The following is a 24,580-nucleotide window of genomic DNA, read 5'->3' on the forward strand; positions in this document are numbered from 1 at the left end:
GTACCAAACAGTTCGTGAAATATCTGCACAACAAGTCATCTGTTCGGGACATTATTCTTCACATTAGCAGCTACTTGAGTACTCAAAATATGCAGCAAACGTCCCATATAAATATATTGCAGCAGCAACATTGATGAAAGTACAAAATTGTCCATGAACACTAAGTGTTCGACACATACAAGCTGCAACGTATCAGTTGCAAAATGATGAAAATACCAAATAAAATGACGGTTCTGCCCCTGCAACATCTGCTTCGAAATAGTGCAGCAAATGCTCGAAATATTCTCCACAAATTTAATAGTGCAGCAGCAGCATTCATCCTTACAACAGCAGCAATTAAAAAAAATACACTCGTAAACACATGATGTTCCATCAGCTCATGACCTTATTTATGCTCCAAATTTAACTATTTGCACTTGCAGAATACATGTAACATTAGCATAAATTACAATCTGCTCGAGACCATTATGTTGCACTCCTCTCTGTGCTATCCGCTCGTAAGCTTTAACTGCTCGTGTCATATCAGACTTGCATGTGCTCGAAACCACTTATCTGTTCGCAACCAAATTCATAACTACTCATGAATTAATAAGCAGTTCAGCTGCAATTTTCGAGCATAAAACATGTACCACCAGCAGCTGTTCGTGCATCTGCAGCAACAGTTCAGGCTCAGCTGTTCGAAGCTTAATCTATCAGCAGCATATACAATAACTTGTCCATGAAAATCTGAATCTGCAACATCTCGAACACATCCTAACCGTTTTCCCCAATTTTTCAACCTACGAACCCTAATTTCTTAAATCCAAAATTAAACAATATCAACATGAAATTAAGCATCAAAATCAGTCCATATCACCATGAAATCATCATTCTAAAACCAATTTATCATCAATTTCATCAAACACTCAGATCTAGAACATCGATATAAACGAGTTCGACCAAAAACGAACCGAAAACAATAGATCTGGACGAAACTGAATATATAAACATGAAATTGATGTTGAATCTCCAAACTAATCATCGACCCAAACATCAATCCACATCTATAATCCTTCAATCATCAAAGTTCATCCAAATCCATGCAAAAACACACAAAAACTTCAACAAACCTCAAGTTTAACGTCCATGGCGGATTTAAGAGCGAAATGAATCAAGTTCAGCGGTTAGTCTGAACGATTCGGTAACCTCGATCTGATACCAATTGTTACTTCTCATCACTTTAACCCTCTTATCTAGTTGATTCTCAATCCGTGTCACACAGCCCTTAATCAACTCTGCAGTCTCATCTTTTGTACTCAGAAAATAAACCCAAGTATATCTAGAATAATCATCAATGATCACTAGACAATATCTTTTCTTTCCTATGCTTGGAACACTCACAGGACCAAAGAGATCCATGTGAAGTAATTCAAGCACTTGATCAATTGAATTGATGAGTTTTGTCTTTTGATATAACTTGTGCTGCTTGCCTTTTTGACATGAAAAACAATTATCATCCAATTCGAACTCCTTGTAGGTAAACCAGTTACATGCTCACCCTTCACAAGTTTGTTCATGTTTTTTCAGATTTACATGACACAATTTCCTATGCCACAATTTTGACTCATTTTCAGTGGCTTTGGAAACAAAACACGTACCACCTCTTGAAATAGCTTCTTTCATGTTGAGCTCATATAAGTTGCCATTTCTTGGTGCCATCATCATAATCATGTCATGTGGGATCACAAATTCAGGTCTTAAAATGAAACAATGTGAGTCATCAAAACCAACTTTATAGCCTTTATCACACATCTGTGACATGCTCAACAGGTTATATTGTAGTCCCTCAACATAGAACACATTGTCAAATGAGACTTTTCCATTTGTTAAAATTCCCTTTCCAACTATCTTTCCCCCATTCTCATCACTGCCAAATGCCACAGGACCTTCAAACTTCTCTTCATAATTAACAAGTGACCACTTGTCACAAGTCATGTGCCTAGAACATCCACTGTCCATATACCACACTTCATTCAGTGGAGTGGATAGTTCATGCACAAATCCAAGAAGTTGATTAGTTAAGTGATGAAGTGCAAGCTATTTCAACTTGCAAGACATCAGTTTCATTTTCAGTAGCAGCATTGGGTGTGAGTGTTATGGGTTCAGGATCTTCATTTGTTAACTCAAGATTATCTGAATTGTCAGTATCATAATCACACTCTCTTGGAGTTTTCACAAATGAAGTTGTGTTCTTGCAATCTCTCTGTGTACTGTCACATTCTATAACAACATAGTCTTTCTTTTCTGAGTAATCTCTTACATCAGCAATCTCTTACACCTTAGTTTCAACCTTAGGTTTCCAAAGAAATCCTTGAGGTTCATGACCATGTTTCAAAAGAAACTTTTCATCACCAGTCAGGCCTGTTGGTTTCTTTCTAGGAAAGACACCCTTGTTTCTTGTCTTCTCACTGCTTGGTAATCCATGAGAATCATCAGACTTCACTGATTTTGTATCTTGTTTGGGGATAATTCTCAATGGTTGAACATTCTTCTTGACAGCTTTTTCAGACATCTTAGGAGACATGCTTCTTCTTACTGATTTAGTCACATGTTTCTTTGTCTTGACATCAGATTTCTCTTCCTTCTTAGTCTGTGCATCAGCTTTCAAAACATCTTTACTCATGGTCTCTCTTCCACACACTTTTCCTTTTCCCAGGTATGCATCATACTTTTGCTTGTACAGAACAAAGTTTTCTCCATACTTTGTCTCATCTGGGACATGAAAAGGTTTGAAGTTGAATCTCTCATTACAAGAATCAGTATGGTGACCATATTCATCACATTTCTTGCACCAAACTTTTCTTTTGTATTTTTCATGATCACTTCCTTTCTTAAACCTTTCACTTGGTTTAGGTGCTTTGACTCTAAGTGTCTTCTGATTCTTTAGACCATCAAAATCAATTGAAAAAGGAACAAATTCCTCAATCTTGATGTCTTGTTTTTTAATCTTGCTTTTAACAAAGACAATTTTCTTCATAATCAAAGGTTCTTCATCTATGCTTTCCTTATGTCTTGACTGCCTCTGCTTATATTCTTCCAAAGTTTCCACTTCCCCAATATCAAATACCTCATTACTAGAGAAAACTGGGTAAACAGGGATAAAGTTTTCAACATCAACTATTTCAGTCACCTTTTTCTTCTTGTTGCTCTTTATCCTTTCGAATACAGCCCTGCTTGGTGACCTTACTGAATTGTAGCTTACCTTCTTCTTCTCACATATGTCAAAAGACACATGCTCTCTCTTCATTCTTTCATTCTGTTTCTTCATCCTTGGTGTTACTGGTGGTTACAATGAAATTTTGTCAATTGATTCTAGTTTCTTTACTCTTCTTCCCCTTTCAGCAGCTCTAATTTCTTCATCTGTTCAGGATAATAATGGACGAATCATAACATGTATTCACTCTTGAACGATAATAATGGACGGATGTGGAAAGTTCGAACAGATTAACAATCAATAATAGGATGAACAATTGTAATCAAAACACAAAAGATAGGTGTAGAAGTATGATTTTATTAACCGAATGATTCTCATCAAGAACCCTTATACATACATTCATACATACATAATCATATAGAAACGGCCACCCGGGGAGAGCTCTTCCTTGGGGTCAAACTCTCACAATGCACACATGACCTAAACAAATGACCTAAATCATCTATTTATACTAGTCTTGTGCCTTGGTCTTCACTCCACCGCCACTTGGATAAGACCAAAGGAATAAAATATAATATAATATTTCACCCGATAAATGCTTCAATTACTCGTTATAATATCTTGTTGTCTTTCTTTAATTTCTCATTATAAACGAGTAATGATTCGATGTGTCGGTCTAAAATATAATACCCAACACTTTTAATGAGTTTGTGCTTATACGTTCTAGATAGATCTAAATAACCTGGTTTAATTATATCTTGCTTATACGTTCTAAATATATTAAAACATAGAAAGTTATCACAAAAAAAACAGGTAACACATTAAACAAAATAACATTAAACATAAAAACACATAACAAAGTTATTACAAAACACATCACACATTAGAAGAAGAACATACAACAATTATTGGATAAAAAGCAGAAAACATAGCTAATCCAATTTATTACATAATAGATTTGAGAAACTTGGTCTTCAAATCAAGAGAGCATTTGAGAAGTTTTATCGCCTTACACAGATCTTTCAACTCATCCACCTCCTTTTTCCCTTGTCAATAAAAAACAAAGCACACAAATAGTTAATAGTACTACATGGCATGTTTGCTAGCAAATTTGTAATTTCATCCCTCATATCCATATTAATACCAGCGGTCTTGATAAACTCATCGTGTAAAGCAGCACAATTCTTTATATATTCCCGGATCTGCGCTTGAATCTGTTTCAACAACAAATCCTTAGCTGATGAAGAAAACGACGATGAAGATGATGAACCCTCACAATCCATATCTTGTGGAATGATTTTTGTGTGGTGAAGTGAAAAGGAGTGGTTGAAAATAAATAGATAAAAATAAAGGTATAAGAAAAAAAACTACAGTAAACGAAATTGTTGGGAACAATGAGAATCTTTCAAATAACACAAATTGTTTGAAAGTACACGTTCCAAATCAAATGCCATGTTGAATAAAAATGACAGGTGTATGTAATTATGAAGTTACACGTTCTCATCAATGCCAATTTGAAAAAAAAATGACAGGTATATGTAATTAGTCCGTATAAACTTTCGTCAGATTTTAAATTGATTATGCTACTCTTACACGTTCTAATAAGTTCCATCAAAATGTCAGTTTTGAAAAAACACTTACACGTTCTAATATGTTCCATCAAATGCCATCTTGAGAAATTGACCACAAAAATAAACCTACTGAAATGACAGATGTTATATGTTAAAACACTAACCAATTAATAATTCCAATAAAAAAGAAATTATTGTGGAAAATGAGAATCTTTCAAATATCAACAATTTCTTTAATAATTTATGTATCTGACAAACTATGAATACACTTAGACGTCCTTATACGTTCCATCAATGGGAGTTTGAAAAAATTGATCACAAAAAAGTAAACGTAGATATAATTATACTGACAAACTAATTAAAATACAAAATAGCAAAAAGGAATTGATTACAAACTGAAAAAAATGGTAATGTAATCATGGCTACTAAGCTGTTAAATCTAACTAGATATAATTATACTGAATTCAGATAATTTGGTATGACATTTGGGCTATAAAAAGAGAGCTAACACAACACACAAAAAACCACACAAAAAACAAAAAAAATTGAAAAAAAAAATAGATTCTGGGAATGTTACTGTGAAAAGCATTTTCAGAGCAAGATCAACATTGAGCTTGCGAGAGACTGTAATCGGCTACGAGTGGTTGAAGAAATTAAAGGGAGTGTGAATGATGAAGCAATATAAAAACGATGTTCTGTACCATAGTCACATGAATCGCGGTACGCGGTACGGAAACGCGTACGCGGTTCGTGCATTTCAAAAATTCGGTACGAGGGGGTAGGTTCTTTCGGAACGCCAATTCGGTACGTGGTACGGTGTACCATATGTGTGGTACATTGTATCATATACAAAACAGAAAATTCATATCATATAAGAAAATACATAATCAAAACAAAATTTTCATAATCATAAGATTCATAATAGTAACATTTCAAAATTACAATAAGTTCATATTCCATAATAGAAAATTCATAATTAAAGCCAAAATAGAAACTTCATACCAGCAGCATTACATCATCATAGTATCATACTTCATAACATATTAGAAACAAAAACCTAATCAAGCACTTTAACATAACAGAACATCCAAGAAACTAATCGAGCCTTTGTCTTTTTCCATTTGGGTCGTCACTTCTCCTTCTGGGTTTTCCCATTGCATATCTTCATACCTTGTGCTAGGCCTTTCCAAGTAATCATTTTCGGGATTCATATCCCATTGCTTGGTTGACCCGACATTGTAACTTTCTGAGAAATGAGATTGGAGTCGGATGTTGGAATGTACAAAAACTAACTTGTCCACCCGCTTAAAATTTAAACGATTTCTCTTTACATTGTGTATATAGGAGTAAGTGCTCCAGTATCGTTCTGCCGATGAGCTACTAATAGGTTGTGAAAGAACCTTCATAGCAACTTTAGCTAACTCTGGAGTTTCCGATCCGTAGCTTGACCACTAATCAATCGCATCCATGGTGACCGCATCCACTTGGGCCGCTTCCATTGAATAAAGTCCTTTCTTCATATGAAATCTTGCAAATTGATCTCGCAACACTTTATATTCTTCCTTATTTTCGGCTTTCTTTTGAAAGTAGCCATAACCCCTTGCACCACTTCTTTGTCTTGATTTGGAGATTTCCTAGGAATTCCACCCGGTGCTAACATACGAAGGTAGTTCATGTCATAGAATATCGGTGACAAAGCAAAGCCCAAACAATGTAATGGTATTGTCATCTTCTCCCACTAGTGAGCACGATGGATTTTAGTTGAGGCAAATAAGATTCATAAGTACTTTGCAACATTACTTCTTGAATTTCCCCAACATATTTTCCATCTTTTCATATATTTCTCCCATCCTTAAACCTTCACCGTCACAAAACTTGATCATCAAGAAAACAAGCTTAGTAATAGACAAAATAGTCTCAACATCCTCCCAAAAGTCGTCGCTTCTAATTGTGTCAACAACCATTGAACCGGTGTTTCTTATGTTTTCGTCACCTTGTTTGGCCCAATCCCTCCAAGAATTAAGAGAAATGGTTGTAGCAAGTGATTCTCTACAATCCATTAGCCTTCTCAATAGAATATAATGAGATGCAAATCTTGTTTTTTCCACTTTTAATAACTCAAGCGTTGAATTATCTCTAAAAATTGACAAAGCTTGAGTATGATTAAGAAAGAACTTCACAATCACTTTGCCCCTACTATATGTGTTCATCAACCAATTAAACTCTTTTGCTAGATCTTTAAAAACCAAGTTTAAGGTGTGAACACAACATGGAGACCAAAAGATGTGTTTGTGTACCTTTTCGATCTCTTTTCCAGCAGCCTTGCAATTTGCTGCATTGTCCGTGACCACTTGTAACACATTGCTTGCTCCTACGGTTTCGATAGCACCAAGCAAGTAGTTAGCTATTGCTACACCAATTTTTTCCAAATCAGAAAAATCCTCAGCATACATAAACATTGCTCCTCGGTTGTTCACTGCAATCACATTAATCAATGGTTTGTGCTTCACGTTAGACCAGCCATCAGAGACAATAGAAACACCTTGTGTATACCATGTGTCCTTGATAGGAGTCATGTCCTTCTCAACATCTCTGACACATTCATCTAACAATACCGTTCTTGCTCTTTCGCTAGATGGAGGTTTGTAAGTCTTCGGTGCTTTGTTGATTGCACTAACCATCTCCAAAAATTGGGGATTACGCAACACGTTGAATGGAATGGCATTCGCACATATTCCCCTCATAATCTTCATATCTACTTGATTTCTCTCCATCATGCCAAAACTTTGATCAATGCGATTATTATTAGTAAATACCGAGTTTTTTAAAGACCGAGAAACACCAACCTTTTCCGCATCCTTGACTTTTTTCAAGAGTTTTTCATATTTCCCACGATCCTGTAGTAGAGTAGGAAAACGTTTGATCTTCGAGTATACGAGCTGGTAAACTGTTGTTTGCAATGCTTGCAAACCCACACTTTTGAACCACCAGCATTCTTGCCGCTCCCGGTACTTACAACCTCAACTTCCTGCTTCAACGGTTTGTCATCCTTCTGCTTGCTTTGAACTTCAGAATTTTTTTGCATGGATACTTTCTGTGTGTTTTTTGTGAATTCGTTGTCTTCATGTTCACCGTCGCTAACAGAAATATGCTCTCCAGAATTTTGAGTTTCTTTTGTTGACCCTCTTTTACCAAAAGCCATTGATAACTCTTGATTTTTTTTTTGTATTTTGTAAGTTGTTGATGGGTGTTTTGTGTAATAAAGAGTTAATCAAGCATTTATAATGTGTTTGAAAAAGGCGCTACAATTGAGCGGGAAATACTCTTGGGATTCATAGAGTGCATTGGACTTAATGATAGAAAAAGCAACAATACAGGGGTTTTCAATCACCCCCGTCTATTGAAATTCCAACGAATCTTTAATTGAAATCAATTGGTAACGCGAATTGAATCAATTGGGAACGCTAATTGAACGATGAGGGGTCGCGATTTTTATCGACTGGAAACGTGATTGGTTAGCAAAAAAAACAATTGGCATAAAATCGGAAACGGTGGCAGTTAGCGATCCGGATCGCGTTTCCTAAGCGATCGGTACGACTCTGTACTCGATTCCGGTACGATCGATCTGGAATGAAGTTCGCTAGTAGTTTCACGTTTCCTATGACTATGTTCTGTACCAAGAAGTTCTGAAGCACCCTGATAGCAGTTTCAAGAAAGAGGCAACAACCTACCTGGAAAAGCAGGCTTCATGCTATGATCGTTCACGCACCGTCAAGCAATCATCATACATAAACATACAAGGCATACACTTACCACTTAAGGTAAGTGTATTAACTATCACATCGAGTATGCACACAGCCCCGAAAACATAACAGGAAGTGGGGCTAGAAACTCACCTTAATGCGGTTGCGTTCACCTTTTACGGTTATTCTCCTCTTTAGCTGTGCACGACTAACTGTATAACAATTACGCGCATTAATTACTATCACTATCCGTATCACATTTCTAGACTAATTATAACCCTCAACGAACGGGGGTCCAGGGGCGCTGCCCCTGGCAGGGGGTCCAGGGGAGGCAGCCCATAGCGGGGTCCAAGGGGCAGAGCCCCTGGCTGGGGTTAAGCTGCCATGTCAGCTTGGAAAAATTTTATTTCCATTAACTGTCTTATCACATTTTCCATTAGAATTTTGAATCATTAGTTAATTTGCTACTTAAAAGTCCAAGGGCTTCTTCGTAATTAAATCATTCTTTTCTAAGTCCAGGGGATGTTCTTGTATTTCCGTTAAACTTCTAATTCATTGCTGGTTCATAACGAATTGGATTATCTTAGCGAACTGGTTCATACAACGAATTGGACCCTTTAACGAACTGGACTCCTTAACGAATCAGTTCCATAGCGAACCAGTCCATATAACGAATTAGTCCATCTAATTCGTTATCTCCCCTAACGAACTGGTCATAACGAATCAAGGGTAATTCGTTATCCTTTTCCCTTAACGAATCAGATACGAACTAGAGCTAGTTCGTTGTGCTCCCTTATGCGAATCAACTAACGAATCACCTTACAATTCGTTAAGTTCCCATAGCGAACTAGGGTTAGGTCAGGGAATGTCAGAACACTCCCTGACATTCTTTACCTCGTATTAACTTTCCCGGCTCGCGGATTCGTTGGAAAAACGAGTTTTAACTCGTTTTTCACTGTTTTTCATCTCGTTCGATCCAGATCTGAGCTAGGGTGATCCCTAAGCTCATCTTAGGTTCGGTTTATACCCGATTCCATACGGATATCGTGACTTAACGGTTTAACGGTGTCGGTTTATTGTTTCGTGATTATATCTAACGGGCTTAAGCTCAAACAATATCATACTATCATTACCTTGGATCGGTGGTTGGTTTCCTTCTTGATTTCGGCTAAGATAAGGAGAGGATTGGAGAGAAGGCTTAAGTATGTGTTTTTAATGGTGTATGGAATATGTGTAAAATGAGGAATTAAGTGGTTTTTATGGTTTATATATTTATGGATCATGGGCTTAGCCCATGGTCTTTCCTCCTTTCCTCTAACCCAAGTCCATAACCCAATTCCATTTAACCCAACACTAGCCCGACTCATAATAACTCATACTTTCGTTAATTAACCGAAACTAGAAAAATGGGATGTTACATTCTAACACGTTTTGTAAATATATGCAACTATTTTTATACATTATAACACGTTCTAACACATATGCATAATGCTTTAATACGATAAAAATAAAGTTACCTTGTCAGCAAGTTTTTTCATGATGCGCCACATACATAACCGATGTCTCGAATTTGGTAAAACAAGGGAGATTGCTTGCTTCATTGTAGGATCTTGATCAGTAACAACCACCTTTGGGGCAATACCAAAAGAATCAATAAAAACTTTCAAAAGCCATGAATAAGATTCAATAGATTCGGACGATAATAACGCAGCACCAACAGTAACATTCCGACAGTGATTATCAATGGCAGTAAATGGTACAAAAACCATATTGTACCTAAAAAAACAAATTTATATAAAAACTAATTAAAAAAATGTGTAAAAATATAAAAAGGTAAGAAACAGTTGTATCAAATTGACATACTTGTTTGTCTTAAATGTTGCATCAAATGATATAATATCTCCAAAAGCCAAATAATTTTTCTTTGAAATATCATCAGCCCAAAACAAACGATCTAACTCACCGTTAGTATTAACTGTATACTCAAACGAATAACCATCACAATAGTTTTTCTTCCCACTTAATATTTGTACAACCATTTCAGCGTCATACTCGCCACTATAACAAGTTAAACTCTGTCTGAAATTCTTACAGTCGTCTTTTGTAGCCCCAACTTCCTCAAATCCTCCATACTATGTCCTCATAATATTAAACGCCATAACAGGGCCCAAATTCATTGTTGACATCTCATATATAATATCTTGTTGTACATGAGTCAACTTTCTATTTGATCGAACAAAATGCATATCATTTGCATGCATCATTTCATGATTATGTCCTTCGACAAATCATTTATTTCAAAAACCCATCAACAGATTTTAGAAAAATTTGAGCTCGACAACCACACCTAATTGTTGGTCTCTTCCTTCTTTTATAATAGGGTCTGCTAGAAAGATCTTTTTCAGCCATAGAATAATAACTATTTGCAGGCTTGTGACCTTCTTTCGAACAGGTAAAATATTTAGACTTTAATAAACCCTCATTCATGTACAAACCTCCTTTACGAACACAAAACCCAACTTTCTTTGCATATTCACAATAGAAATCATATGCATGATCAACATATATAAAAACCATTCCTTTTTCAAGTTTGCAAGATGCATTAACTTGAGGTATAACAAGATCTGATGAAGGATTTGATAAAAGAAAAATCAATCTGATACATTCTTATACGTTCTTATATGTTCAAAATCAAAAACGCAAAAACAAAAGCTCTTATTCACAATTTGCTATGAAAAAACACAAAATAATTTGATGTCCAAAACAAAGCACAATTACTTCACCCCCAAACTATACGTTCTTATACGTTCTAATAAAAAAAAAACCACTCCTACTCACGATTTGATATTAAGATAAATAATTTGAAGTCTAAATCGATTCACAAATACTTGGCACCTATATAAAAACACAAACATCAATCATATAATATACAACAGAAAAAAATAACCTAAAAAATGATAAAATTAACTTATCAGTCCATAAAACCTACAGTATACAACTAAAAACATCAAAAAATTATCCGAATCACAAAAACTTACCCAATCCTATACGTTCTAATACGTTCTAAATCAAACAACAAACAAACCTACTCGCGAATTGCTATTACGACACATAAATTTGAAGTTTATTCGTGTCACACCCCAACCTACGGCGGAAATACCGGGGCGAACTGATTGCTCACAGCTTTTCAAAGGTTACTATCAAGCAATAATAAATGTGACAATATCTATTAAGTTAATTAAATAATCAAAACATCAAATACAAAATCCAAATAAATAAGACAATACAAATATATCAAGGTCTATAATCTTGTTTATTCTCTCTAGCGTGCAATCCTAAGTTTTTCTTCCAAACAAGCTTGAATATCAAACGATAACATGCATATGCTTTGAAAATAGAAAGGTTTTGTCAACACAAGGTTGAGTGAGCAACACACCAATTTAAATGTCCATATAAAAAAATAAGTATTTGCAACAAGTCATATGAGTATAACAAATTAACCAAATGAGAAAGTATAACTGAGATGTCGAGAAGCACAAAGCTATAACGACTGACGTATGATCATACTAGACTGAGATTATGTTGGACCTCTCCGAATGCGAAAGCATACAAGCAAATAAGCACATAAACAAGTAAGGTATAAGTTGTTAACACATAAGACAAAGTTGCAGTTTTGAGTATAAGTATATATGAGAAATATATTTACGCATATGTCCCCAAAACGTGGAAAATGAGTAAAAAGAGGGGAATGTGGTACTCACCTTGATAGACGAACAAAGGAATTAGATAACAATAAGTATGACGAAAGCGGATCACGCGTGCTGACGATAAAGCCTAATGAGGATAATAGAATACGAAAATACTAAGTTAATGAACTAGATCGATTAAGAAAGCTCGCTAAATATAATAATTATTAAGTCATATTATATTCTCTTTGATTAAATAATATTTTATCTTATAAAATGTTATATGAAAAATCTCTAGTTTGTTAAATTATAAACAAAGTACATTATAATACTTTATTAAAGATTATACAAGTAAAATCCATCTTTAATAATATTATTGATTATAAAATCCGTTTAAAAGTGTATTATAATATTTTATTATATAAAAAATATTTGTATAAAAGTAAGACACGTATTTTATAACTAATTAATTTGCCAAGTATAGATCAAACACATCTTAATAATATTACTATTAGTTTTATAAATATATATAAAATTAGTTTACTTGATTTTTATAGATATTAAAACATTAGTATTTAATTTATAATATACTTTATATTATATATATATATACTTATATGTTAATACGTATGTGCATGAACGAAAACATGAGTTAAACGAGTATCATTAAGTCGGTTTTTAATGAAATGGTTTTAACTAAATACTATTATTAATATTATATAGTTATTAAATGTGAAAAAAGAAATAAACAATAAAAACTAAAATTACGGGGTGGCAGGGGGTCGAACCCGCGACCTGCCCACCCACAACCCAAGGGTTTAACCAGCAAGCTACCAATGAATGCACATAATAGCATTAGTTCGTTAAATTATAACATATGCAGGTTCAGATCATATATGATTCAAGAACCCTAGAAAAATAAATTGATCAAACCCGACACAACTGATTAAATCAACCATAGGAATTTTGATCATCATGAAATCACCATCAAAACCATGTAAACAATTACCTTGGACAACGATCGGAGGTAGGGTTAATTGATGTAGAACAGGGTCGGCGATGGAGGTAGACGAGCGGAGTATACGGAGGTTGCTAATATCCAATTAAGGTTGGGGGATTTGTAGGCGACGGCTAAGTGATGTTAGGTGTGAGTTTAATTGGAATATTAACATCGTTTATACAGGAAACGATTTTAGGGTTGTTCGGCTAGGTTAAAAAGGAAAAGACGAGTCAACAGGGTCTAATTAGTTCAATTACATTAACGGTGATGCCGCGAATCATGCACAAAATTGATTTCCTTAATCAAAAGTTGGTTATAAACGATTTTGGCATGTTAATTTCTTGATTGATTGATCGCGGGTTCACGAGATTGATTATGGGTCGGGTTTGGTAAACGGGTATCCAGGTTGATGATCTGGGTTATAATAATATTTACAGATTGGACCCTGGGGTTTAAGTATGGACACAAAAGAGGATAAACTATATAGTATGGGCTAAAAGTGTAAAAGCATTAAATATATATTTATTAATAATTAAATATTAATAAAATAGTCAAACTAATTCGATATGCGCAATGCTTTTAAATAAAAATAATCCGAACACTGAATCAGGTCGGGTATTTAATAAAAAATTTAAATTTAAAAACCCGAGTTGTTACAGTCCTGTAACATCCGGCCCCTCGCACCACCAATATTGTCCGCTCTGCCCACGAAGTGCTTACGGTTTTGTTTTTGGTTGCCCAGATGGAGACTTCCCAGGAGGTCACCCATCCTAGTACTACTTCCACCTAAGCACGCTTAACCGTGGAGTTTTCATGTGCTCCACAGCCAACTAAGCCCAAAACGCGTTGGTGATTGAAGAGGCTGGACATTTACTTACGAACCAAGGATCTCTCTTGTCAACGGCCGATGTTGGATTTGCCTAAGAATGGGACAATGTTGTGTTTTCCAAGGGTGTTACAAGCAACCCCCCTTTGGACTCATCGTCCTCGACGAGGCTTGTCCCATCATCCAGAATGGTACAAGAGTTGCTCTGATACCACCTGTAACATCCGGCCTCTCGCACCACCAATATTGTCCGCTCTGCCCACGAAGAGCTCACGGATTTGTTTTCGGTTGCCCAGATGGAGACTACCAGGAGGTCACCCATCCTAGTACTACTTCCACCTAAGCACGCTTAACCGTGGAGTTTTCATGTGCTCCACAGCCAACTAAGCCCAAAACGCGTTGGTGATTGAAGAGGCTGGACATTTACTTATGAACCAAAGATCTCTCTTGTCAACGGCCGATGTGGGATTTGCCTAAGAGTGGGACGATGTTGTGTTTGCCAAGGGTGTTACAATTCGAATCACAATTACTAAACACCTATAAAAACACATAAATTCATAAATTCATAATCAATCATAAATTCATCAAAAAATTAACCTAAAAACCGAAAAAATTAAGTCAATTAAACCTAATGTGTACAGCTAAATACATAAAAAATTGATTAAAACTAAAACTAAAATAACTTAATTTTATGATTGATGTGCGCGTGCGCGTGCGGTTAAAATATAGGAGGTTGGATGATTTGCTTTTGCACAAGATCGTATTTAAAATTTATAAAAGTGATTTCTACAAAGACTAAACACACACAAAATAGGCAAGTGTACCTATCGTATATGTAGAATAGTATTGGTAAGAACCAAGTATCGATCAGTGGACACAAATGTTTCTAATAATGAATCGTTATTTTACTTTAATCGGAGGTTTTAATCATTTGGGGTTAATTTTTGAACTTTTTATAAAATGTAAACACTTATATATAATATATAGGTGACCAAGATAAGAAATTCTAAACGAGTTTTTCAATTATGCGAAGGTTACCATCTAATATCTAGAATCCACTCCATTGTTCCTTGATGATTAATAGTTAAACATGTGATAGACTTGTCCTAATAATATATGATAGAATTATGATCCTCATTTTTTAGTGAACACATTCTATGACATAATGAATAATAGCATGCATATTTTCAAGTCAATCCTATGCTTAATAGCATGCTACCCCGAGAATGCCAATTTAATTAGACAAGCAGTTGGTAAATTAGAATGATTAGAATTGACTTCGATTTCTCAAATACCAATCCTAACAACTTCGAGTGGTTGTAGTTAACTCACACAACCTCCCCTTGGTTGATTTATGTAGGTTATAATTACACATTCCGTTAACATATGATTTCTTTAACTAGCATGATATCCTAAGCAAAGCCATTTTCGGATTACCAAGGCTTAGAGAAATACATCATAACTTATATCTCATCATTTCTAAGTACAATATAAGGATCCATGTTTTGATAATGTATCAAAGTATTTCTATCTTTCAAGAACATGAATCGATCATGAACGATTGCCAATATAATTGACAATCACCAACTTTGAATTAGTATTTTAAGATGGTGAAACATTTCTCATCAAAAGATAATTGTAAAATAACCATGTACTTTACCAAACTAAACCACATGTTTTATATAATCATCAAGTAGAACAAAGCTTCTTCATAGATTTTAGATGGTAAATGGAGTTTAGCTCATAATGAGCATAATGATAAACATTAAGATGAATGATGATAACAAATACATGATTAAACTTGGAATGATCTAACCAAATGTAGATGAATCTTCCTTCTTAATGATAGTAATGATGGTTGATGATGATGGTTGATGGTGGTGATCTCCAAGCCTTCAAACTCTTCACTAAACCTCCTATATGAGTGTTAGTGTGTGTTTTTATAAGTGAAAACCGGATAGAACTCTTTTCAAGGCACACCAAATGAGTGCAACGTGAGCCACTATTTATAGGCAATCTGGAGAGTGAGGCACGGCCCCGTTATTGATGAGCACGCCCCTGTGCATTTTTATGACATGTGCCAGATTTGTTTTGTCGTTTCTCGAAGATGACCACGGCCTCGTGCTTCCTGAGGCACGCCCCCGTGCTTTTTATTGACATGTGCTATTTATTTTTGTCGTTTCTGGAAGGTAGGCACGGCCCCGTGCTTCCTGAGGCACGCCCCCGTGCTTTTTAGTGACATGTGCTATTTATTTTTGTCGTTTCTGGAAGGTAGGCACGGCACCGTGCTTCCAAAAGCACAGCCCCATGTTTCCTGAAGCACAGCCCCATGTTTCCTGAAGCACAGCCCCATGTTTTGCTGTTTTCTTTGGTTTTTCTTTGGCTTTTCATTCGTTTCTTCATTTGAGGCTTGGATTCACTTGAAAATACATTTTAACATGATAAGTAGTTATTTTAACTATATTATACTATAGAAGTTGCAGTTTTTAGAGATTATTTGATGCTAAAAAGATGTATATTTTTATATACATCAAACATCCCCACACTTGAACCTTGCTTTTCCTCAAGCAAGCTACTTATAAATATTCTCTAAAAATAGCAAGTCAGGACAATAGCTTAAACATCCCCTAAAAGAGTTCCAAGATAATAGGAATAAAATAACCAACCTTAAATCATTAGAATATATGAAGTGATATATAAAAAGGCGATTTGTTTTTATAAGCTTCTGTTTATGCAAAACGTCACGTTCTCACAATGTTCACTCACTCTTGGTTTTATATCTGATCATACCTGTGATGTATGTATGTGAACACTCTTAGTCAAGATGTAACCTGTGAAAATAATCTTGTAACAAGTTCAAATCTCCACCTTAGTGAAGGGTTGCATAGATTAGAAGGTAATATGGGTTGGTTTTGGGTAGGGATTTGGTATTTGGTGGTGGTTCAAGGGTTTTAGGTTAATGGGGATGGTAAATACAACTTCTACTGATTGATGTTATTTGGATCCAAGATTTTGATGTTTGTATCTTTTGGTTTTAGAGATGGTCCTGTATTGGTGGTTGCATCTAGGCGGGATACGATATCTGTGCAACTTCAATTAAACGGTTAGCTCCGGGCCATGTTTTTACTATACAGGTTTGACAGGAACCGTTCGTCGTTATGTTGCTTTGATCGTTCTTAATACTTGGTTTATGCAAAGTTTGATCCGATACACAATATAGCTACCAATGACATGTATTGTTCTGTGATGGTTGTAGATACAACACCCGCGGTCACATTTGAGTAGGTTTGATATGGTGATCAGCCCTCAACATGATTATTATCCACACACTCTCGAAGGAAAGAAACAAATTCCTTGGTTTCTTCGTGGCTGGATTACTCCTCGTCAACCTCCGAGAAAAAATGTGGTGGGTAACATCAAGTGTTTATTACTTTAGGTGCATGGGTCAAATAACTAAAATGAGTGCATGTCAGCTCGGTTTAAGATTGCGTTTAGCACATTATGAGCACATAATGTAAACGCATCGCATCAAGTGCAGCAATGCACCCTTTACATCGTATCAGGTGCATAGCGCATTATGCGTGCAATTTAAAACCAAAATGTCGGGTTGAGCCCACAAACACTTTCAGTTCATATTTTTTGAGGTGTGTAAATACTTAATAATGCGTTAAATATGATTTGAAAAGTTTATTGTAACGATAGTAAATACTTAATAAGCTTGATCCACTTGACCCATTAGAGATGAAACAGAACCCAAATCAACCCATTTGTAATTAAAATAGATTACATTATGTAAGTGCCAACAAATGTATATAATATTATAGTTGCAAGTATACTTATGGAGCTGGTTCTATATACAATCCTAGGTCCTAACACTTGGAGCCCTTCATCAAGCTGATTCAGATGCTTTACAATGTGCAGCCTCGGCCTGGCATCATGAGCTGGCGTCGTTGTGCAAACCTTTGCTTGTGGTCAACATAGGAGGACCTATTCGTGAGTCTATTTTCTGATTTATTTTGTTGGGAGAATTTCATATATAACCAATTCAAACTTAAAATATCAGATATACCAAAGTTAAATGAAATCATTGGGCTTGGTACAACAATCAAAATCATTTGTAGAACAACCAGTGTATTCCTCAAAAAATCGAGAGTGAACGCAAGTCAGCTTCTTGATGATAAGATTTGGGTGGTGGGATGGTACCAGTTTTGTAAAAAAAATTCATAAAATATCATATAAAATGTATAAGGTTAAGCTTTACTTTGTATGAAATAAGTAAATATCATATTTTGAAAAAAAAAAAAACATTGTTGATGGGTAAATAAAAAAAATTAAGGTTAAAATATGAAATTTTAAAGCTTTAGAAAAATAAGGGTAAATTTGTCATTTTTTGATTTGCTTTCAATGAAATAGTTAAATATGATATTTTAACTAGTTTTTAAGGGCATATATGATATTTTAAGTTTGAGTCGGGTATATATGAAATTTTCCGTATTTTGCTCATACAGTTTTCTTCTCCTAAAAAGTCGTTCCGATATGTGATAAAAAAACTGACTTTTATATAAAAATATGACTATAGTTGATAGAAAAGATTAAAATAAGTGGGTTTTGGTTGTTTTATTTTTTAGTTACCTGAATAATAAGTATTGTCTACAAACAAGTAACTAATTTTTTCTCCACAACTATGAAAACTTTCCAGTGTTTACTATTTTAACCAAACATAATTTTGTTTTTGCTTATTACAGCTTATTTCCTCATTTTAAGCACATCCAAACACCGTCTTCTGCAGTAGTTAATACCATCATAAATTAATATGCAGAAAATATATTCACTAGTGTTCTGAATTAACAAGGCTGTTTGGACTTTTGGTACGTACTACAGGTCACTGCAAATACGGTGCTGACCTGCCAAGGCAGTTAACAGCATCATTAATGAATGTTCTCCCAACTTGTGGGAGCATTAGGATTTCGTTTTCTAGACGGACCCCGAAGCAGGTACGGATTGTTTCTATTATTAATCAACTCATAGTCAAATGTAAAACATAAAATATTTTTGTAAAGTTTTAACCAACAAACAGGTGTCTGACATATTGGTAAAAGAATTTCATAACCACCCTAAGATTTATATCTGGGACGGCCAAGGTACCACCATTTTCAGTTATTATAAAACAATAATAAAATATATTAATATGGTGAACACATGATACTGTGTAGATCCAAATCCACACATGGGGCATTTAGCTTGGGCTGATGCTTTTGTGATTACGGCTGATTCAGTCAGCATGTTAAGTGAGGCTTGTAGTACCGGGTAATAAGCATATTCGGTTTCTTCAAAATCTTGTCAAATAATCAGTTTTAGTTATTATATAACTTTTTAATGTTTCAGAAAGCCTGTTTATGTAATTGGAGCTGAAAGGTGCACATGGAAGTTTGCATACTTCCATAAATGTCTTCAAGAACGAGGGATGGTGCGACCATTCACTGGTGACGAGAATGTAAGTTTTAACAAATGCAAAAGACGTTTACTCTTAAAAAAAATTATAAAATACACTTTTAGTCCCTGTGATTATTAAATATGGATTACATACAAAATCACAAACAAGTCCCTCCATTGTTCAAGTTTAAGATTTTTGTTATTTTGTTAAATTTTTTATCTAGGGTTAGCGGTCAATTCATGTTTTAATGAAGGGCTTTTTCGTCTTTTTTTCTGCTGTCATTTTGTATTCCACTTCTTTAAAAAAAACTATAATGGTACTCTGTTGATGATTTCTTACTTTCTTCGTCCGGTTTTGATTAAAATTTGGGCCAAATCACGAAGTACAATTTCATGAAACAACAAATCGTTTCTAAGGTTGTAAATAATAAACTTTTTTAGTTTTGAATTTCTAAATCTGTAGTTTGTATTAGAGTTTTTAAAATGATAAATATGGTTCATGAATATAATACATATGCGTAATTGCATAATCTAAAAATGAAAAAATAGTAATTTAAAAGGGTGAAACTGTCCGTTCGGTTTACACGAGCGGTTCAAAGTTCCACGACATTGGCCGAATCATCAAATCCACAATATCGGGACATATATAACCCTCGACCGACTTTTTAATACACATACAATTGCATATTCTAAATAAAAATAAAAAAAAATTAAATGAACATGATTACAGATTAATGCATAATCTTGATTTGATATATTCAATTTGTTCAACATAAATCGACCCTGTATAAACCTATAGAACCGGTGTTTTCAAATCAACGCGTCAATTGGTATAAACCCCTACCCATTACAATATACAAGTTTGATCCATATACTTGATAAAAATACAAACAATAATTCAAGTTTAGTTTAAACTTTCAACAATTACATGGTGTTATTGCACAGATAGCCAAAACCTGGACCTATCCTCCCTTACAAGACACCGCGGAAGCAGCGGAGCATGTGATTCAAGGACTAGCCAAACGTGGCTGGAATTTGCAGCCTTGACGGGTTAGAATCATATTGATGGTCAAACGTTACTTTGACTGTGTTTATAGGAAAAGAAGATGCCATTCGTTTGATGAGAAATAAAAAAGGAATATCGAAATTCAAGTGGCTGAAGCGGAAGCAGCTACTTCTGAAGTAATAGAAAGAAAAGCAACGTATGGAGATTGGAATAGGAGAGTTAAAAGTCGAAAAGAGGATTCCTCGCTTCTTTCTCATTCAAAACCGTGCATAAGACTTCCATCTTAACAAGTTAGGACCTTTTGGTTTAACCTCTCAACATGTTGAAATCAAATTTCGTTTTTGTAGAGGAATGAACATTTTGTGCTCTTAAGAATGCCCATGGCTCTGGTTAGTGATCTTTTGAATGTTTTTGGTTTCTGGTTTAGTGGGTATAAGGAGATGTGCTATCTATCTAGTTGATGCTATAATGACCTGATTATGGAATGAAGTTTTAGTTTTTTTTTGTTGTGATGATGAATATAGGATGTTAGAATTCAATTTATATATTTACACATGAAGAGTGAGTTAGATCCAGTGCTTCATAAAGTTAATGGTGAGAGTAGTAAGTTAATAAAAGCCAAGATGGAAATCTAGGTTGTTATTTGGTACTACACTGGAGGAATTGAACCATTATACGAGTTGCTACATGTCCCTTTTATCGCAACTGATGAGTTGGCAATTGGTTGTATTAAAGGGTTTAGATAAATATAATTGTAATTTTCTTACCCAGAACAGACCCTACCCGTGGGTACTGACCAGTCTATGTGTTTCTCCCCGGAACTGTACCCATAAACGGTTCCACCAATATCCGGTCAAAACCTGACCCTATCCTACCCAAAACCCAAAAAAAACCTCATAATACACGGTAAATACCCGACCATACCAGGAATCGGTTCCTACCGGACCTGGTATTGACTTTCATTGACCATACGCTAAAATACCCGGCTCGTGCACCTCTACCCTTGATGGTGGAGCATCATTTGCAATTAGTAAGACAATAACCATTGCCATAGTAAGTTGTGGTATTGGATCCACTTTGAAATGAAAAGGGGGTGTTTTTTACGATGATATGAATATGATTGTTGTTATTTGGTTGTATGATATGTTAAACGAGACGATATTTTAAGACGGTTCAGTAAATCTCATGGGATGGCTTGGAGGAGATTTAAATAATAATTTGTTTATATTTATTAATAAGTTTGTCTTATTTTATTAAGTTAGTCTTATCCTAAAACCTATTTGAGTTAGATTCAAATTGTGTATTTGAATACGAGTAGGACTCGAATTAAGGGCGTTATATAAACCCTTGGTTCACATAGGTTTATTAAGTTTTTCGTGTGTTCGTTTTCTTAATAATAATATTAAAGTTTATTTGTTCGTCAAAAAGAAGTCCACTGTGTTTGCAAGTTGAATAAAGTGCAGCCCATCCAAAGTTTTTGGTTCTTTGTTTCTTGCTGTACGTACAACAACAAATGGGAAGGAAGCAATATTTGGTTTCTTGTTTTGCAGTTAAATTCACAATCAGTTCTTGATTATTAGTCAACTCTGCTTGTGTTATATTTAACAAGTGGCATCAAGCCGGATCACCGAACGTCCGTACGTAATCGAGTTTAGTCGATCGAAGTCCAGCCAAGAGATAAGTCTCACGGATGGTTGCCTTTGGCGATTATCCGGGTCTGTGGATAGTAAACAAACTCGTGGTGAGAAAAGAAGCTGACGAAGAAGGAAACGATGGTCGATACGTCGCTTGTTGCCGGAATCAAGCGTTTGAACCAAACTAATTGCCGGGTTTGGTCGACATGTGTTATGTCATACCTTCAAGGTCAGGATCTTTGGGAGGTAACCAACGGAACCAAAATGAAGGTGACAAGAAACGACACCGGAGGTGCCATCGGGAAGTGGCGAGTAAAAGTCGGGAGAGCGATGTTCGTGTTAAAAACAACAGTCGAAGAGGAGATGTTAGATCACTTTCAAGAAGCCGAAACACCGAAAAATGCATGGGATACTCTTGAACGACTATTCACGAAGAAAAACGACACCCAATTACAACTTCTTGAAAACGAGTTGCTTTCGGTTACTCAGAAAGATATGACGATTCCAAAGTACTTCCATAAAGTTAAATCTCTTTGTCGCGAGATTGCTGATTTAGATCAGCAATCAAGGATCAGAGACGCGAGGATCAAACGGATTATTATTCACGGGTTGAGCCCGGAATTTCAGTCGTTTGTCGCTGCTGTTCAGGGTTGGCCGACTCAACCGTCACTCTCGGAATTTGAAAATTTATTATCCGGACATAAATCCTTAGACAAACAGATGGCCGATGTGTCGGTCTCCGTTGTATCAAGCAGGAAAACGAGGCGTTGTTTGCGGGCAAAGGAAAAGGAAAGTTCAAACCCAACCACGGTTACAAAAAAAAAACCATGGGATCGATCAAACAACTTCAACAAAGGGAATAGACCTGAGTAACAAAACCAACAAGAAGGAAGTGTTGATCGAAAGAATTGGAACCACAAAAAGGGTAAACATTCGTCTTTTAAAACTTTTAAGTGTTATAATTGTGGCATGCTAGGACACATCGCAAAGTATTGTACAGCGAGTGCAACTAAGGAAGGAAACGCCGCGACAACGCAAAATCGAACTGAAGAGCCTTGGGATGCTGAGGCCCATTATGCCGGAATTGAAGAAGTTCATGCGTTAAAGGCTACGGTAAAACCCTCTTTAAATTTATTAAATGATTGGATTGTGGATCCGGGTTGTTGAATCACTTAACGGGTGAAAAGGAGCGGCTAAAGAACCCGGTTAAGTACGAGGGTAACCAGGTGGTAGTTATTTCCGATGATTCGTGACACGGCATAGCTCATATTGGTGAGGTTGATCTCTCATCAGATTCCGAGGAAAGTGGTTTTGTTCTCAAAAACATGTTTCATGTTCCCCGCATGAAAAAGAACCTGTTGTCGGTTCCTCAAATCACCGACACCGGACGATATGTTCTGTTCGGGCCAAGCGAGGTGAGTATATTCGATAAGTTCGAAACTAAATCCATACCGGTTATTTAAGGGAGAAAGAAAAACTCGGTTTATGTATTGTCTGCCGGGACTTCGTATGTGAATAAGGTGAAAAAAAATCTAAACGCAGATCTGTGGCATCAACGCTTAAGCCACGTCGGGTATGATAAACTTCAATTAATCGTGAAAAAGAAGTTGGTGACGGGAATACCCGAACTCGAAGTAAAAATGGATGTAGTGTGTGGCGTTTGTCAGTTTGGAAAGGCTCATAAACAACCGTTTGAGAACTCTAGTTATCGAACTAAAGCCCCTCTCGAGCTAGTTCATACCGTTGTGTTCGACCCGGTGAAACAACCGTCAATTAAAGGTATGAGTTATATGATATCATTTATTGATGATTATTCGAAATATTTGTGGGTATATTTCATGAAAGAGAAAGCCGAGGCGTTTGAACGTTTCAAAGAATTTAAGTTAGAAGCCGAACGAGATCTAAAAAGGAGCATCGAGTGTCACACACCAAACCACGGCCTAGGCGTATGACACATATGTTGGTACCACATTTGTAAAAAAAATCAGAGTTACGTATTTAAAGCGGAAGTTATAATTATGTGGATTTAAAATATTTACATTAACAAAAGACGGTGTTTAAAAGTTCTCGTTTAGTGTTTACAAATATTACTTGTTTATACAACAGCATCATTTATATTTTAATATTAACAAACTTATTCGAGCCATCGGATATCTAAGCACTTCGAGCATTCCAAGCTCATATTCTTGATTACCTGCAAAATGTTTAGAAAATACGTCAGCAACACATGCTGGTGAATATGCTGACACGAAAATATTTTCTTTTACTTGATTACCCCTCGAGACATAACTTAGGTCCGGCCCATCGTGGCTTAGGAATAATCAAGTTTTAAAACAAAGCACAATTATAAACTTAAGTCACACACCAGACACCCCAGCAAACACCGTAGCGTTCGACATTACTTAGTTACCATACGTATACACATGATCAGTCTCACTCGGACGTAACTTAGGTCCGGCCCATCATGGCGGAGGTCATGACCAAGTGT

General features: G+C 35.6%; 3 protein-coding genes across 3 annotated transcripts; 1 reads left to right on the forward strand and 2 right to left on the reverse strand.

Moving 5' to 3' along the window:
- Positions 1-6,560: 6,560 nt before the first annotated feature.
- Positions 6,561-7,966, reverse strand: LOC143611191 (uncharacterized). The gene is made up of 2 exons (XM_077085455.1): positions 7,736-7,966; positions 6,561-7,661 (listed from the first exon to the last, which is right to left on the reverse strand). Exons 1-2 carry the CDS (start codon positions 7,964-7,966, stop codon positions 6,561-6,563), a joined length of 1,332 nt encoding a protein of 443 aa, XP_076941570.1.
- A 2,001-nt stretch (positions 7,967-9,967) lies between these two features.
- On the reverse strand, positions 9,968-10,546 carry LOC143611192 (protein FAR-RED IMPAIRED RESPONSE 1-like). Its single transcript, XM_077085456.1, has 3 exons — positions 10,371-10,546; positions 10,025-10,283; positions 9,968-9,979 (listed from the first exon to the last, which is right to left on the reverse strand). The coding sequence occupies exons 1-3, from the start codon at positions 10,544-10,546 to the stop codon at positions 9,968-9,970; spliced, it is 447 nt and encodes a 148-aa protein (XP_076941571.1).
- A 6,432-nt stretch (positions 10,547-16,978) lies between these two features.
- LOC143611193 (mitochondrial fission protein ELM1-like) lies at positions 16,979-20,716 on the forward strand. Its single transcript, XM_077085457.1, has 9 exons — positions 16,979-16,987; positions 17,088-17,153; positions 17,276-17,425; positions 17,886-18,012; positions 18,901-19,013; positions 19,097-19,160; positions 19,233-19,326; positions 19,405-19,513; positions 20,398-20,716. The coding sequence occupies exons 1-9, from the start codon at positions 16,979-16,981 to the stop codon at positions 20,497-20,499; spliced, it is 834 nt and encodes a 277-aa protein (XP_076941572.1). The 3' UTR covers positions 20,500-20,716.
- The last annotated feature ends 3,864 nt before the right edge of the window (positions 20,717-24,580 follow it).

Source organism: Bidens hawaiensis, unplaced genomic scaffold (genome assembly GCF_021521415.1).
Source record: "Bidens hawaiensis isolate Kalapana, Puna unplaced genomic scaffold, B.hawaiensis_p1.1 tig00029934_1, whole genome shotgun sequence".
Lineage (NCBI taxonomy): Eukaryota > Viridiplantae > Streptophyta > Magnoliopsida > Asterales > Asteraceae > Bidens > Bidens hawaiensis.